We start from the raw sequence: 16,983 nt of genomic DNA, 5'->3' as shown, positions 1-16,983 counted from the left end.
CCTGGGTGAACCTCCTGACGATTAGTCACCCAGTTCCCAGGAAGGGCAGAATGAGGTCAGAAGTTTCCCCTGTAGGGTCTGTTTTCTGAAGCCAACCAAGCAGTCTGAGTGTTTTTTTTTAAACCAAATAAAATGATATCTAAATTATCTACCTACTCCTACTCCAGCCATTCACCTTGTATTATAGTACCTTGTTTTATTTCCTTCATAAAACTACTATCTCCACTTATCTCATTTCCTTAAATTTACTTGTTTCTTTATTGCCTGTCATTTCCCAGTAGAACACGAGTCCCATAGGCACAAGGACATTTTCTTTCTTATTTCTCTGCTTTCCCTGTTGCGTAGAAAAGTAACTGTCACACAGTAGAAGCTCAGTGGATATCTGTTAAATGTTTAAAAAATGAAGTTAATTTTTAGGTGTGTTAAGTAAGCTTCACTCACTTCCTACGGCATCAGACAATTACTTTCAGCCCTAGCCCAGAGCAGTTTCTTTCAGCTTATCTTTTGGATCAGTGGGCAGACCAAACCCTTCCTGGGTCTAACTGAGTCTCAGCTTGTACCTGCTCACCTACAGGGCTGCGACCTTGGCTCATGCACGTCCCTGAGCAGGTCCGGCTTAGAGAATACGCCTGGGCATCTTGTTCTGGCCTCTGATCATCCTGGCCATGTTGCAAGCCTTTTATACTCACTCCTAAAACATCTTCACTTTTCGTGAGCCCCCAGTTTTTCTAAGAGCTCTACATTTCCTCACGACTCTGCATCCTTCTTGCCTGCCAGTCTCCCCGGCATTATATCCCATCGCTTCTACACTTGGACTCTGACCTCACCTCCTCAGGCTCTCATCTGTTGGATCACTGGTCTTCTCGTGTTTCTTTTAGCCCAGAAATGATCTGCTCAAACAGATATTTTGTTGATGTGTACACAAGTAAAACAAATCGTGATGAACTTCCTTGGAGTATGGATGTGTACATTAGGTATGGCTACACAGAGCCAGTCACTGGCCCACACAAGGTGGTCTTCAGGTTGGAAACCCACTATCCTGGTTCTACCTCCTCAGACAAACACGGAGCATAAGAACAAGAGATCTATAACTCAATTAGAGTCAAACATTTTGGGTTCCCAACCTACAGGTTTCCCTTGAAGGAGGACAAGATAACGGGCCTGATGAGCCGAAGAGGTTAAAAAAAGGGAAGCTTTGAGACCAATTCCAAGTCACCCCAATACTGAGTTCAGAGACTCTTCTAAAGGTGGGTGATTTTTCAAGGAATCTCATTGTCACTATTCCTTTCAGTGAATCAGTATACAAGTACTGCCTCACAGGAGGTAGTTGTGTAGTTTCACTTTAAAATTTCATAAATGGGATGATTATTTTTTATGGGCAATGTGTATCTTTAATATTATTTTCCTAGCATGGAAATTTATACCCTTGTAAGGGATAGAACTGTTTTAAATCTCACTACGTACATGTTTTAAGGTAGCAGTGTGTCATTAAGTCATCTCCAGATAATCAGAGTACCTCAGAAATCAGGTTTTATCTCTTTAACAAGAGCAACCCAGCGTGAGAAACTCATCAACGAACCCATTTTTGAGATCAGCTCCTCTACCACGACATTTAGGAAGTTCTGCTTATTTCCTGGGAAAGGAAGCTTCACACCACAAGAACCACACAGGTAAATCCAAACAGGTAAGACATGTCAATTTTTTAGTGTATGCACTTGTCTAAGATGTTCACACAGATGTCTTTATGGCCTTCTGCCTAATACACATATTTGGCCTGCACAACACCGAGTTACCAATATTACATTATAAGTCCCTGGAATAAGATGGTGTTTATCTAGTCTTGTTTGGCAACTTGTGTCATGCACACGAGCTGGTTTAATTAATACTTTTAAATGAGATTTGCTCTCAGGTGTTTTGTAGAAACAGCACCATCTGGAAGGAAAGCTAGACTGAAAACCAAGAGACAGAAAAATAGCAAAGTGGGCTATAGTCGCTATTTTTTCTCTTATCTTATAGCAGGAACCTCTATTTTGGTTCCTGTTGGTAGAACTGTCAATCAAGGGTTCTCCCTTCCTGGGTCATAAAGATGAGTTGGCACTAGTGACTCATTCATCAGAGGACACAGTTTCCTGGACACAGTGGTGGTTTGAAGGAAGAGCAGATGTTTCAAATAGGCTAATCAGGGTCCTTCTTAGGAACTGATACATGTCAGGACAGATGGAGTGTCTTTTTTCTGGATTGTGAAGCTACAAATGGCCATCTTTGATGCCACACGAAGACAGAGTGCTAAAGAAGGAAGCCAACACAAAAACACATAGAACCTAGAGAAGGAGAAAGGGCGAGATGACTTGACTGAACCCCGGGGACCACCCAGGCCTGGTCTGTCCCTAGAACTTCACAGTAAAGTGAGACAAACAAAAGCATTTGTTTTTACAAAATTTGAGCTAATCAGAGTAGATTTCTACTACTTACAATGAACGTTTCTAGCTAGCACATAGATCTTCTAATCAATGACTTTTAAGCAAGTTGTTTTACTTCTTTGGGTCTTTGTTCCTGCATCGTAAAATCAGAGGCTGGACTAAATCCTCTAATGTCACATTTAACTTTTAAAGTCTGTGCACAAGTAAACTTAATTATTAAAGCAAACATACAACTCTGTCATGTAAAAAATAGAAGAATATAAATCTTTGGGTTTCTGTTTCCTTAGGACGTGTTCCATCTCTTTAAGTGAGAAGTAAAAGAGAACAAAACTGAGAACAAAAAGGAACTGAGCTATTTAACTTTAGAACAAAAACCAGAGGAATACAACATGCAATTCTCAAAATATAACATTTAAAATGACCAGAATAAAAGCACATAATAAATCTGAAAGGGCTTTTAACAAGAGTAAAGTAGGTTTTGTCTTAAAGGATCAAGGTGCAATATAGTTCTTGGAAAAAAATGCATTCTCTATTTTCATTCTTTAGTGGTAGTATCATGAAACAAGGTATTTTGCCAGGTTATTGCCACATCACAACACAAAAATTCCATTCCTAAGGTAGCAGAAGTGAAAAAATACTCCTGTGAAATGGCATGAGCTTTCTTGTTCACAGGAGGTTTCAGAATTATGGAAGATGATTCATTCCCTGGAGGAGCTATATAGCCCATAAAGAGGGATCAGAAAGAACCTGGGGGAATGAGTTTAGGGAATGATTTTATCAAAGAGATCTCTTGTTAGGGTGCTTTAAAAAAGATTTTATTTATTCATTTTTAGAGAGGGAGAAAGAGATAGAGAGAAACATCAATCAGTTGCCTCTTGCACGTGCCCCAACTGGGCAACCCAGGCATGTGCCCTGACCAGGAATCGAACTAGTGACCTTTCGATTTGTGGAATGAGACCCAACCAACTGAGCCACCTCAGTCAGGACAGATTAAGGTGCTTTTGATCAAAGAGGGGGTGTGACCTCCCTTATTTTCAGCTCCTGAGGCATACATACAGAGCCAGACTCCACACCAGTTTGAAAATCATTGCCTAGAAGGCAGAGAAGCAAGATTTCTCTCATCAGAGACAGCACTTTTCTTGGAAAAAATAAAGTTGGTGACCTCACATCAGTTTTCAAAACATCTCTTGGTTATCTTCAATAAGATAAAGTGGACTGCAAAAGTATGAGACTCACTGAATGTAAATATTTCAGGCAAATTGACTGTATCAGGGATGGAAAAGAAGAAAAAGAATACATGGTTTATAAGATGCTCAGGGAGTGTATTCCCTTAGTTATGGATGCACTGGAGCTCACACTGGCTCAAGAATCCAGGTGAGAACTAGGAGGGACCCCTAACAAAACTGGGTTCTTCTCTTCTTTTTTCTTTCTTCCCTGCCATCTTCCCCCTCAGCCATTCATCCACTGATTCTACAATATTTATGTGATAGTTACTAAGGGCCAGAAACTAAGCTGGGTACTGGGAGCAAAGCAAAGGATAAGTGAGATACAGCACTGCTCCCACCAAGTTGATAGTGTTCTAGGAAAAAAAACCACATTAACTTAAAAAATATATAGAAACCCATATACTATAGGAACATAGAGGTATCTAGTCAAAAGTTCCAAGAAAGGCCTTCAGGAAGAAGCAAAATTTGAAATTAGATTTAAAGGGTAAGCAGAAGGGAAGAGAGCTGGACAGGTGGCGTGTGTGTGTGTGAAGAGTTCCAGGCAGAGGGAATAGTAGACGTAAAAGCTAATAAGTGAGACAATCACAGTGAAGACCAGCAATACGTTGATACACTGATACTAAGATTTCTTCCTGCTTTTTAACTTCTCTACCACATAACTTCTTCACTAGATATTATCTTGTCATCCTAAACTTTTCACCAGTTTTTTCTGTGAAGCAATAAAACAGAAAAAAATACTTAAGGTAGTAAGGTAGCTGGCAAACTAGAAGTAGCTTTTATTTGAAAGCTGGCTGGGGATGCAGAGGAAACTATGTGAGGAACTTCAGGTGGTAATGACTGGGGAAGAGTAGTGAATATCATGAGGGAAATAAGGAAAACTGTATTTTTTTCCATGCATGCCTAAACAAATTAATTCCTCTTACCCCTAACACTCCCCAAGAGAGTGGGTTTTAAAAGAGGGAAAGGGTACAGAAATATTCTAGTAATTACTCATTATCAAGATGACAATTAGACTTTTTCTCATATGCTAACTAACTGCCTTCAACCGGAAGGAGGTTGCTTGTATTTTGGAGCACGGGGTTGAGAAGTGTTCTGTGGTCTGAGGTCAGCGGGAAACAGTGTGATGACCAAAGAGCCATGGTTACGGGATGCCGGCACGGCAGCAGGTGCTGTGTGCTTGCTAGTCTAATCCAGATCATTGGATGGCACGTAATCTGACTGATAATAACTTCCAAGGTTGTAAGTGCTCCTGAGTTCTCTAAATCATTTTCTCATCTAAAAAACTCTCCTCATATGAAGTGCTACTCTGGTGAAGGTGGAAAGATGTAATGGAAGGAGCAATAGACAAGTTCTACCTGGGGTTCTATTACTGTTGTGCTGAGTGTTCTGGGACAATAAGCTGTGTAAACACAATATATCACTGACCCTACTTTGTTACTTGACAACAAGTGTGGTATTTCCCTGGCCAGTGGATGCCGACTGAGGCAGAGACTGCTACACGCTGTTGACATTCAAGCTCCCCTTCTTTTTTTGCTAATAGAACCTTCCACCCCCAAACTGAATTTTAACAAAGCATATACATGACTACCCAGCTTAAGACTACATTTCTCAGCCTCCTTAAAATTTAGTTGTGGCCACATGAGAATGTTTTAACCAATGAAATGTACACAACTTCTTCATCACTTGCATAAAAAGAAACGGTTTGTCTGCCAACTTTCCTCCCCCCCGCCCCCGGGTAGTCTGAAATGTGAATAAGGCACCAGTGAACCAACTTTGACCAGTTAGACTCATATGAAACACTATTAAGGTCAAACATCAAAGAAAGCTGTGGTCCTGGTCATTCTCATGGAACGGAGCTCCCTACCTCATCTGAACTTCCTGCCTACCTTTGGACTATAACAGGAAATAGAAATAAACTTCTCTCTTGTTTGAGCTACAGTGTTTTCAGGTCTCTTTGCTGCTGAAGCTTAGCCAGGACCCAACTAATTTACGAACTCAAATGCCTGAGGGACCAGGAAGTAAACATAAACCAATGAATCATGCAGACAAAAACCGCTCAAACCTAGGGAACAAGTGACCCACCTAAAGAGGGTGACACGAGGCAGCTCGGTCTCACTGCTGCCATGTGGCAATGCAGGCCTGGGGGGCCCCATTCCAACAAATTTTCAAGAAATCTGGATTCCCAAGTGGAATCTCCCAACATTTTAAAATATCGGAAACCAATCCAAATTTAAAAAAACCCTAACAAACAAAAAGCTGCAAGTTGAGCAAAAATGCCTTTATGTCAGAATCAAGCTTATGATTACCGATTCGTAACCTGTTCTCAATTATGAGACAGCACTGAATGTAAAATGCACAAACACACCATCATCTTAACAAAAGTGTTCTGGAAGAACAGCAACAAATAAGAAAACTGAGTGTGTCAAATGTGTACACCAACTGCCAGGTATCAGAAATGTGAAAATAAAAAAAAATACATGTATATTTTTAGGATTGAAAAAGTTTGATTTGGTTTTAGGACATAATTCTAAATATACGAAAAGCATTCCAGGAGATGATGATGAAAGTGTAGTATAATGAGCCAAAATTCCTCAATCACCCTCAACTCTGCAATAGGAAGCAGCTGGCCAGCTGCGAAAGCCAATAGCTGCGACCCACACACTAACTGGACTGCAGTGAACTCAAATCCCACGCCCACGTGACTGTGCTGTTGCGACCTTTTATAATATATATATTTATGTCCATTTCACTATTGTGCAGCCACTCAAAAAAGTTAGTTTGCGGTGAATTTATTCCGTGTTATTTAAATTTAATTACACAAACTACATACTCAGCATAAACATATTTAGCTAATAACTTTAACTAGGGGCTGACTTCAGCCACACCACTATCCTGTGACCCATGAGGATCATCGAAGGTAAACTTAACTGGCCCATGAAGACAATAGTCATAGAACCAACACCTTCCCCAAATATCTAATAATGTATCATATGGCCAAATTGTCTTCTGTTGTTCCTTTACGTCGACAAGCAAGAGCATGTGAACATCAGCCTGAGGAAAGGAAGCCGGGCGGATGGAAAGAAGCACCCCCTGCCAACCGTCCAGCAGTTCTGTGGGGCATGACAGCCCTTGGCTAGCTGACCGATGGAAAAGTCAGAGGGTCTGCAAAAGTTTGTCTGTTTTTGATGCTCTGGGCAGTCCTCTGAAAGTCAAATCAGAAGGCTCTGGTGCTACAGGGTATGATGTGTCTCCTACTGGACCGTTCCTTAGTCCTCACTGGTACTGCCCTAGACCATGATTAATCTGTTCATTTTTTGAATGATCCAATTTGTAGGGGAATAAAGCATTTAAAATTGACTTTTCAAAATGGGTCATAGACAGATACTAAAAACCAAGATACAAATAAAGAAATTGCAAATTTCCTTAAAAATACTTTCATTCATTCTGTTGAGAATATTCATTCTATCAAAGGGAGCTCACTATTGTGTGTGATTTTAAATATCTGTCCGAAGTAAAGAACATAAAGAACACATATTTGGCCTTAGTCTTTTTCATTAATTATAAGTTTACACCAGATGATTCTGTAGTTTTATTTTGTCGAGTTTTTTTACCTCTTTATATATTCCAGTGCATACATAATAGTCTCTGGAGGGGAGGCCAAGTCGAGGCTGGTCAATCTATGAAAAATATACAAAAGCAGAAAATAAGCCAGTTGACACAGAACAGTTTACAAAACACGAGCATGCCTATCTACGTGTGAGCCAAGATCTTCTAAACAGCAAGTGCTCTCTTGCTGTTTATAAGGGTAACGATCACACACTGAGTGGACATATAATTAGGACATGGTTTTCACACTACTTCAAAGTATTGAACGGAGGGGTAGTTAGATAACCTGGGAGACTGTGCCACAGATATTTGAGACAAACCAAGGAAAACTTGAACAGGAAATATACTGGGGAGGATTTTAATGCGGAACAGAAGGTGCAGGTGAACAAAAACACATGAGAATCTAGGACCAAGGAGGTTCCACATTACACATTTACAAGACACCCCGCTTCCTGAGAGTTTATCGTATGTATCCCTGGGCGACATTCTCTTCTACTCACACCCCTCACTGGGACACAATAAAAATAAAAGGTGGAAAACCTCTGTGGGAAGTGTAGGATTTTTAGCTAGTGGAATCTTGTCAGAGATTGTTTTGAGATCCCCTAACCCAGGGGGATGAGGAAGATGCCTCATTGGCTCTCTCCAAAGCTGCTGTGCCCTGGATGTCAGCTGCCAGCTGGGCGTGTGAAAGACGAACCCCAGGTCTGCTCTGTGGTTCTTGGTCACTCCATACCCAGAGGGAGCTATCTGGACATGCGTGCAGCCCCGTGAGGTTGCTTTTTATGCACTGCATGGTAAGAAGGTGGGTACAGGGGAAATGTTTTTAAAAGATTTTATTCATTTATTTTTAGAAAGAGGGGTAGGGAGGGAGAAAGACAGGGAGAGACACATCGATGTGAAAGAGAAACATGGATTGGTTGCCTCTTGTACATGCGCTGACCAGGGGCTGATCCCTCAACCCAGACATGTGGTCAGACTGGGGATCAATCAGGTGACCTTTCGTGTTGCTGGACGATGTCCAAACCACTGAGCCACACCGGTCAGGGCTATAGGGGAAACTTGTCTTTGATGTTCAACTGAACAGTTTGATATAGTCAATCATGGATAAATATGTCTTGGTTTATTATTTAATAATAACATATTTTGAGCCCTTCAAGAAAACAAGAAGATGGGCACGGGGCCAAACCTGAGCATTTATGGGTTAAAGAGAGAATCCTAGCAGGAAGGACCAGGTCAGGACAAAAGAAACATCATGCAGAGGACTGGCGTGGGAGAAGCCAGAAGACATCTCCGCCAGGAGAGCTCTGCTCCTTCTTTACAAAACACAGTCCCCTCGTGATGCTCACGCAGGATGCTGGCATTCGAGAGTCCAGGGAGAGGACTTAGGAAGGGAGGAAAGGGTCCACTGTGAAAGAGAGCCGGGTTCAATGTTTTCCATAATTTTAAATAACTGACCATGAAGATTTATGCCACAGTGACGTAAATGTGATTCTGTGACCTGCAACTTTTGGTTTAGTTTCTTTTACAGGAGAGTGAATAAAAGCTTTATACATTTTTTAGTCTGTTCCAAACACGCTCCTTAAGAATAAATCGTGTTTTAGGTGACACCTTAGATAAACCTAAATGAATGGCTTACATTAAAAAAAAATCTGACAAAGCCATTTGAAAAGAATGGCATCTTATTTACCCTAAGTGAGAAAAAAGTACAGACATTCTTTAGCAAGAACCAAAACTGTGTTCAAAAATCCCTCGTCTATGTTCTCTTTGGAAGCAATTAGGAATTTCTGGTTTCCAGACTGCTTTACTCTCCACTGTCCTTTCAGGAACAGAAAGAGAAATCAGGCACTTTTTCTAAGTAGGAGGGGCCTGAAGTCTTTCATTTCATATTTGTTTCATGAAAGGAGCAGTATCTAAAACAAACGAACCATAAAGGAGAGATGAATGTCTAAAATACAGCATTAAGAACATATTTTCAAAATTGAGAATCTAGATGTCAGGGACAGAGCATTAATTTATTGCCACCTTGCCCACGTAATTCAAATGAACATGTGCATTATTTCTCAATATCAATAACAACAATGTGTGTGGAAGTTTTATTACAATTTAAAGGTAACTTTGGCTGACAGCCACAGAAACTTACATGAATTATATGGTTCACAGAGTTCTTATCATCAGTGCCAACAAAAAAATTAATAATGACTTTTTTCCCATATTTAGAATTCAGCTGTGCAATAGCTCTCTCAGCTGTCCAAGAAGTACCTAAAACAATGAAAGGTAAAGTACATCTTTAGAAGCTTTAGTGCATAATATGCTACCATAATATAATAACATAGATCTTACTGGAAATTACTATTTTTTGAAAAAAGAAGGAAAACTGCCTTACCATTTGTTTGCTCCCAGTTTTCTGTGGCTACGGGCCAATCGTATATGTCCGGTAACAATTGGAGTAGAGGCACTCCACCTCGGTTATCGATAGCCGCTTTTGAAAGCAACGAAAATAAACGTATTAAGAAGTCTATGCATATTTTAGCACACTCTTAGTGAAACACAATGAGGAACACTTACATTCATTTATACAAGACCTGTACAACGTTTTTGCTTTCTGCACGGCCACGATATCTTCAGGTTTGGGTTCCTGAAGGACATCTGAAATGGGGCATTTAAGAAAATGCATTAATATAATGGCTCATTCGCAGCAGTAATTAACATTTTCAACAGAGCTTCAGTAACAAACTTGCTTCTTTGTATGTATGTTCACTCCCTCCCCTTGCCAAAACCCTACAGGAGAAACCAAACCCCTCACCTAATCACCATTCCTAGTGCGGAACTGAGAGTTACTTTCATCAGCTACCTTACATGAAAGTGTTTTTGACTAGATTATCTTTTTTTTTTTTTTTTGAACAGTGAGGTGTACTGCCCTGCCACAGATAAGTTACTTTGGTTTCAAATTGAGATTAAAAAGAGAACAAATAAGAATACAGAGGAATTTGGAATTTAATATGATACTCCTCTTGATGGCTGAAAAATAATTCTCTTTGTGTGATTGTACCGTTCATGCCCCCAAATTAAATGAATTATTTTACTTGTTTGGATGTTAGAAAATAGCAACACTTGTTTTCTCAAAGTAACTGCCAGAGGAGAAGAACAAAGGATGGACAGGAGGGGACTAGACATGACTGTCTCAGTTTCCCAGGACAGTGCCTTAGCGGGGCCAGAACAAACACACCCCTCTGGGGAGGCAAGTCTTGGGAATGTCTTCAAGTGGCTTCAACACAGGGCCACGGCGGAAAGACCAGGGAGGTAGTGGTTAGTAAAAATCATTTCATTTTTTTCTGTATAACAGCATAAAAATGCCATCTTTAGGGATAATAGGGCTTATGGTTTGTGTTCCCACACATGAAAGCAGGCATGCCAAGAGATGCCAACATCTCCAATTCAGTGCCTACCAGGCTCGATGGGACTAGATAGTGGTCCACAAAATCTGGAGGGATTACTGACTCTAATCCTGTACAGCATTACCCACAATAGCCAAGGGTTGCATCTCAAAAAAATGGATAGATTAAGAAAGAAATCTTTGATGCACAGGCACGAATTTCACTAACCTTTCAAAATGACTTCTAGTTCATCTCTTAAGATGTCAAAGTTACTGTAACGGGAGCTGGTCTCGGGAATGATGTTGCGTTTCAGCCAGCCCCCACAGGCGTATTTGAAAAAGTTTGAACACGGCTCAACGGTGGTGTCCATGTTCTGGATGAGTCGAGCAGCTGCAAGACCAGACGAAGGACGAGATGAAACAAAGTATATTTCTTGAGTAGTTTGGAAGGCGGGGGAGGAAAGCATGCTGCTTCCCCTTGAGTTCCCCTTTAAGAGCAGGTTATCTGGCCTGATGCTTCTTTTTCTTACCTGTAACTGTCAATTCAGGGTAGGATGATGGATATTATCTAAGTATAGTCCCCCTTTACTACAGCGGATCGGTTTTATTCCTGAAAGGTCTGGGCTGGAATTCTCCGTCTCCCTCTCTCCCCCAAGTAACTCAGGTTCCTGGTAGTTCCCATTTCAGATTTTACACACACACACACACACACACACACACACACACACATCTGTTTTGGATGTGCTGGGCTTGGGATTAACACAGGGTCACTCTTCACTCTGACAATTTTAGCTGCCCACTCTGCCCTTCAAGGTGTTGTGACTTTCGAATGTCTTTCAAACTCCAAGGGATGAAAGATCGTTAATGGGGTTTTGTCATTTTAGTACAGATCTGAAGCTACCTTTATTACTTCTTGAACCTTGCTTCCGAAGTTTTTGCAATTTAAATTTGACATCAAATTTGCATGTTTATGTAGACTCTGTCATTATGAAATTGGCTATACTCTTGTTAGTTTTTCTTATGTCCACTCTTTTATCTTGGAGAACTGCGGTGAAAATGCAAATCAACCAACACCGAGGGCTTACAATATACAAAACACTGACTGTGCTCGGTGCTGCGATTGATGGAGAGACACATAAAATGTGAATTATTGCCACTGAAGGGAAGAATATGACATACAGGAGGCCCGATGCCCATAATTTCTACACCTGGAACAGTGAGAGAAACCTTTCCCCTCCTCTCCCCACGTTCTTCCTCCCAACAAGGTGAACTGTTGTGCAAGGAAAACAAAACAGCAATTGAGAATTCATCTGTGTCAAGAGCGTGTAGGTTCTCAAATGAGATTTTGAGAATACTTCCCTGACTAAATACATTATTTAATTAAAACCTCACACAATCGCTGCGCTGTGTGGAATTGCTGCCCTTGGAGTGGTAAGTCTGTTTTCCAGCTGAGCCTCAAGCCCCCACTTCCAACCACCTTCTGGATCCATTTGCTTGGCTGCTGTCTCAGGCTCCATCTCGCCGGGTTGCCTCCAGACCAGTTCTCCCTGGACTTTTCTGTGTTGGTGTACAGGACAATTGTTTTCACGGCCTCCCAGGTTAGAAACCTTGGGTGAAACTCTATTACTCCCTTGCCTTTGGGTTTACCGGTAGCAACTTTGTCTCTCTTCTATAATTTTCCCATGATCAACGCCAAGCTAGTTTACATTTTCATTCCCTTCTGTCTAGAGTCATCCAGCTAGTCACCTTGCTAGTCCTACCTCCCTGCATTTATACGTTCCACACATCCTTCACAGGTTAGACTTCCCGAACTACCCTTTTGCACTGGCCACTCCCTTGTTCAAATGTCAGCGGCTTGTCATGGCCTACATTAAATTACAGCTCCTTAGCTCGGCCTCTAAATCTGTACTAGACCAATCAAAAGTCTCCACTTTCCTCTCTTCCCTCTCTGCATTCTACACAAACTCCTGTTCCAACCCAATGGACTTGCTCCAAGTGCCTCAGACACCTGTGTTTCCCTCTCCTGTGCCTTTGCTTCTCCCCCGCCCCCACCCACCTGACCTTTTTAACTCCTCCTCCCACTCTCCCCAGATTCTACTCATTATCCAAGGTTCAGTTCTGTCTCGCCTCTTCCTTGAAGCTTCCACTCCTCCAGACTTCAGGGAACTTTTCTTTCTCTGAGACCCCATGGCCTCGCTCAGTCTTTAATGCTCAGGCAAAGCTACTTCGGGTTTCTCGTTGTGGATACCTACTCTGTCTTCACAGCCACTCTGATGGTGACCTTAACCTGACCTCGTTGTATTCCCATCACCCAGCATCTCAGTAGAAGGTGGGCAAGTATGTTTGTGTGATGACGTTCCTCAGTCATCTGTGAGTCCTGTAACTCCTTCCTCGCCCACCCTGCCCTCCCCCACTCCTGCACATCAGACCAGCGCTCACTGCAGGCTCTCCAGGGTCTTCCCTCCTTCCAGTTCAGAGAAGCCCCCAGCCTCTCTCCACCCCACAGGTCCATCCTGTGACCTGCCAGATGAACTGTCATAACAATTCAGCATGCAATTTTCCACTCCCAGGTTTTTAATATAATCTGTTTCCACCCGTAATAAAATCCAGATTCCACATATTCTAACCCTAATGTATCTAGTGAAGCTTCTCTATCATTCCTTTCTCACGGGAGGCCACTGCCCCAATTAAATGAACGTACTGAGATTCTGCTGTGAAACACCTTCTCGTTTTCTACTTCTGCACCTTGGACCATGTCATCTCCACTCCTACTACAATATCCTTTCTTTGTGTTTTTCACATTTAGAAATTTCATGTCCACCATTTGCTGCTGGAAAATCCATCGTCTCCTCCCCCGGACTGTGGTTCTGGTAAAGAAGGAAACACACATCCCAGTTCTGTGTCACTGGGCCTAACTCGGTGCTCCACTCAGCCCTACCGGTGAAAACTCGAACCCAAAACCTCAGGTAAAGATTAGGAAATTGCCTGGCTGGTGTAGCTCAGTGGATTGAGCTCGGGCTGCAAACCAAAGTGTCGCAGGTTCGATTCCCAATCAGGATACATGCCTGGGTTGCAGGCCATGACCCCAGCAACTACACATTGATGTTTCTCTCTGTCTCTCTTTCTCCCTCCCTTCCCTCTCTAAAAAAATAAATAAATAAAATCTTTAAAAAAAGATTAGGAAATTGATCTAAAAAAAGTGGAGAGAAAAAGTAATTCCCTCGAACTTGTATGCAAATGAAGATACGATAACAGGGGAAGTGAAAATAAAGATCCTGAATACACAGATGATCATGTAAAGTGAAAACCCAGAAAATCGGAGCCCAAAAGAAGTGCTAACTGAAGATATTCTAAGCATACATTTCAGGCAATTTTATGTAACTTTGTCTTTCAAAACACTTTTACAGATTTAACCTGAATCTGTTGTAAAGGCTCCCGCCACTTGGGAAGTGCTTCTATTTTCTTCCCTTCTCTGGGGAAATGAATGGTTTATGTCCCAACACCTCAAAGAGCAATAAATTCCCAGTTGGGAGAGCAGTGAACAAGCAATGAATTAGTAGAATGAGCAGGTCTTACTGCCTCTTTGGAAAAACCACATGCCCTTTTGAACACTCTGAACACAAAGGAGGAGTGGTGGGTGCAGATCTTCTGTTATTCGTGCGTCTCCCACAGGGAAAAAAGATGATCCTTCTCTTTTGAGGCTGAATCCCTCACTCTACACCCAGCACAGTTAAACTACTTACATCTGGACAGCAAATCAAAGAGGCAGCATTCAAACAATTTGTGAGGGATATGCAGACGAGAGATAGGAAGAAGCAACTTTGCAAACTCCTTCCTGTGCCCCCTTTTTAAATTTCCCTTTGGCCAGCATGCTCATCTGGGCAGGGGCGCTTCCAATCACTTCAAAGAGAGTTCTCAGTTCTGATGAATATTTTGGGGCCATGGGCCAAGGCGAGTCATGGGCTAGCACTTTTATGCCGGGTCTTTGATCAACCTTCCTTTAATCTCTTATCGTGGGTCTGATTCTGGTTTTGCACCTTATCCTCCGGACCTCCTCTGTGCTGACTTTTCTTTGAAGTCAGCGGTAGACTTGTGGGTAGAAGGGCCCGTAGGAAACAGACGCACAACTGTCAAACTGGTTGTAATTGTTTTTATATTTTGCACTTTGTTTTGAATTGCTCAACCTCTCTACTAGCCACACCTGGCTCTTCAGATGTTTCCTTATCTGTGAGTCTGTGGGTTCTGAGTAAATAAATGTGGTTTAAAAACAAAATTACTCACCTCAATAAGTAGATATAAAAATGGATGTAGTAAAGGTAAAAAAAAAAAAAAGAGTGCTGTTGACCAGATGTTTGTAGGGTGAAAGAGAGAGTATATCATGATTTTTAAAAGTATGTATGAAAGCCCAGAAAGTTGAAAGGGCATTTGCAGCAGTTATATCTGAGTGGAGGGATTATGAGTGTGTTCAATTTTGTATTATTTGCTTATCTTTATTTTCCAATTTGTATTAGATGAACATGTCCTGCTTTTGCACTGAGGAAACAGTTTATTTTTAACTTAGGAAAATAGTCACATAAAGACAAGACAAGTAATCTATTAATAATGAGCTTATTTCTTGTGATTGACAATTCTGAATGTTCTAGGCTGATAATAAATGACACACCATTATTTTCCCAACTAATCTTCTTGTAACATTCTCCCAACTTATTTGTCTATGAGGATTTAAAAACAAGCTCAACCTGCATCTGGGAAGTTATTAATTACTGTATTCATTACCAGGGGTCCGTGTGTGGGCATGGATTAGGGGATGCGGCATAAGCTGGGGAATGTGTGGGATGCTTCAACCAGGCAGACCTGTTTTGAATCTCTGAGGATCAGCACTTTTCAGCTCTACAGTGGTCTCCCTCACCTGCGGTTTTGCTTTCCTTAAGGTTGTCTGCTGTGAACCATAGTCCATAGATATTAAATGGAAAATTCCAGAAATAAACAGATTGTAAGTTTGGAGTTGTACACTGTTCTGAGTAGCACGATGAAGTCTTGCATCATCCTGCTCCGTCTCTCCCAGATCATCCCTTAGTCCACCGTATCCATGCTGCATACGCTCCCCACCCGTGAGTCGCTCAGTGGCCACGTCGGTTATCAGACCGACCGCCCAGGTATCGCAGTGCTGCGTTCAGGTCACCCTGATTTAACGGAACGATGGCCCCAAAGCAGGAATTGTGATGCTGGCAATTCAGATATGCCAAAGAGAAGCCGTCAAGTTCTTCCTTTAGGTAAAAAGGTTTGTGTGTGTATGTATACATATACGTATACATACACATACACATATACATATACAATGGAAAACATGGTATCTATAGGGTCTGACAGTCATCTGCAGTTTCAGGTATTCACTGGGGTTCTTGGGATGTCTTCCCCACAGATAAGGAGGTACAGGGTGGGGGACAACTATTCAAGATTCAGTAACTTCCCTAAAGTTAAGCAGCTAGTAAATGATGGTGCACCAGGACTTGCACTTGGGCATCGGTGGCTCTGAGCTCACCCTCTTCCCATCATACTGTGGACACAGCAGATGAGAACACATGAGAGGCAGTAACTGGTGCTTTCTTCTTTTCCACCCCTTCCCAATTGTCCCTCCTCTCCCTGCCTTGCCCTCTTCTTTACCCCCTCTTCTCCCTGCACACTCTCATAGCCACGGCTCCCATCCTTCACAATGTCAACCTTGCCACCAGCCACTAGGGCTGGGTTGAAGGCAGGAGAAAGCTTCAGGACCTGGAGGGGCTGTAGTGACCAGGAGGAAGGAGAGGGAAAAGAGCCAATGCATTCTTCACATCGGGTAAGCAGACAGGAAAGTGGTAGGGAAGCCGTTCCGACTCCAAGGCACATGCAGAAGTGCATCTTCCTGGGGTGGACACGTGAGCAGTTTCTGCCTACCCTCTCCTTGCGTAGCATACACCAGACTAGGGAGAGTGAGAAATCTCAGTGATGTTATTAGGCCTGCTTCTTCAACCCTAGTTAACCTTGTGAATCATTTTAGAAGTCTTTTACATAAACAGATACCCAGGATCCACCCCTGATCAATTAAATCACAATCTTAGAAGTGGTCCCGGCATTTTTTTAAGGCCTCCTGAGCAGGCTCTAGTGAGCAGTTAGGGGAGAACAATCAGCCGAGATAAGACAGGAACATGGAAAATAAGGACAATAAACCCAATATCAGAAAGTAAAGATGGTCCCAGTTAGATGAATCAGGTGTACTTATTCTTGCCTTTCCAGCCTGTAAGTGTGAATGGGCTCACGTCACGACAGCCCTCAGGTGTAAGTGCACTTCACGACCCCCCAGCACAGCGTCACCGGGAGC

General features: G+C 42.1%; 1 protein-coding gene across 6 annotated transcripts in view; it reads right to left on the bottom strand.

The window, feature by feature from the left end:
* The window catches only part of MME (membrane metalloendopeptidase), a 92,206-nt gene that overhangs the window by 47,583 nt on the left and 27,640 nt on the right, over window positions 1-16,983 (bottom strand). For 5 of the 6 annotated variants that reach the window (XM_028504614.2, XM_036017581.1, XM_036017580.1 and 2 more), the window contains exons 4-8: window positions 10,855-11,016; window positions 9,818-9,898; window positions 9,636-9,731; window positions 9,393-9,511; window positions 7,258-7,323 (exon numbers count right to left, since the gene is read on the bottom strand). In XM_028504614.2, coding sequence (XP_028360415.1) covers window positions 7,258-7,323; window positions 9,393-9,511; window positions 9,636-9,731; window positions 9,818-9,898; window positions 10,855-11,016 — 524 coding nt within the window. Of the gene's footprint in view, window positions 1-7,257; window positions 7,324-9,392; window positions 9,512-9,632; window positions 9,732-9,817; window positions 9,899-10,854; window positions 11,017-16,983 lie in introns of all 6 variants that reach the window. The other variant, XM_036017584.1, reaches the window with a different exon arrangement.

Source organism: Phyllostomus discolor, chromosome 2, assembly GCF_004126475.2.
Source record: "Phyllostomus discolor isolate MPI-MPIP mPhyDis1 chromosome 2, mPhyDis1.pri.v3, whole genome shotgun sequence".
NCBI classification, from domain to species: Eukaryota; Metazoa; Chordata; class Mammalia; order Chiroptera; family Phyllostomidae; genus Phyllostomus; species Phyllostomus discolor.
The sequence above is the reverse complement of the archived record's forward strand: the minus strand, read 5'-3'. Positions and strand labels throughout refer to the sequence as shown.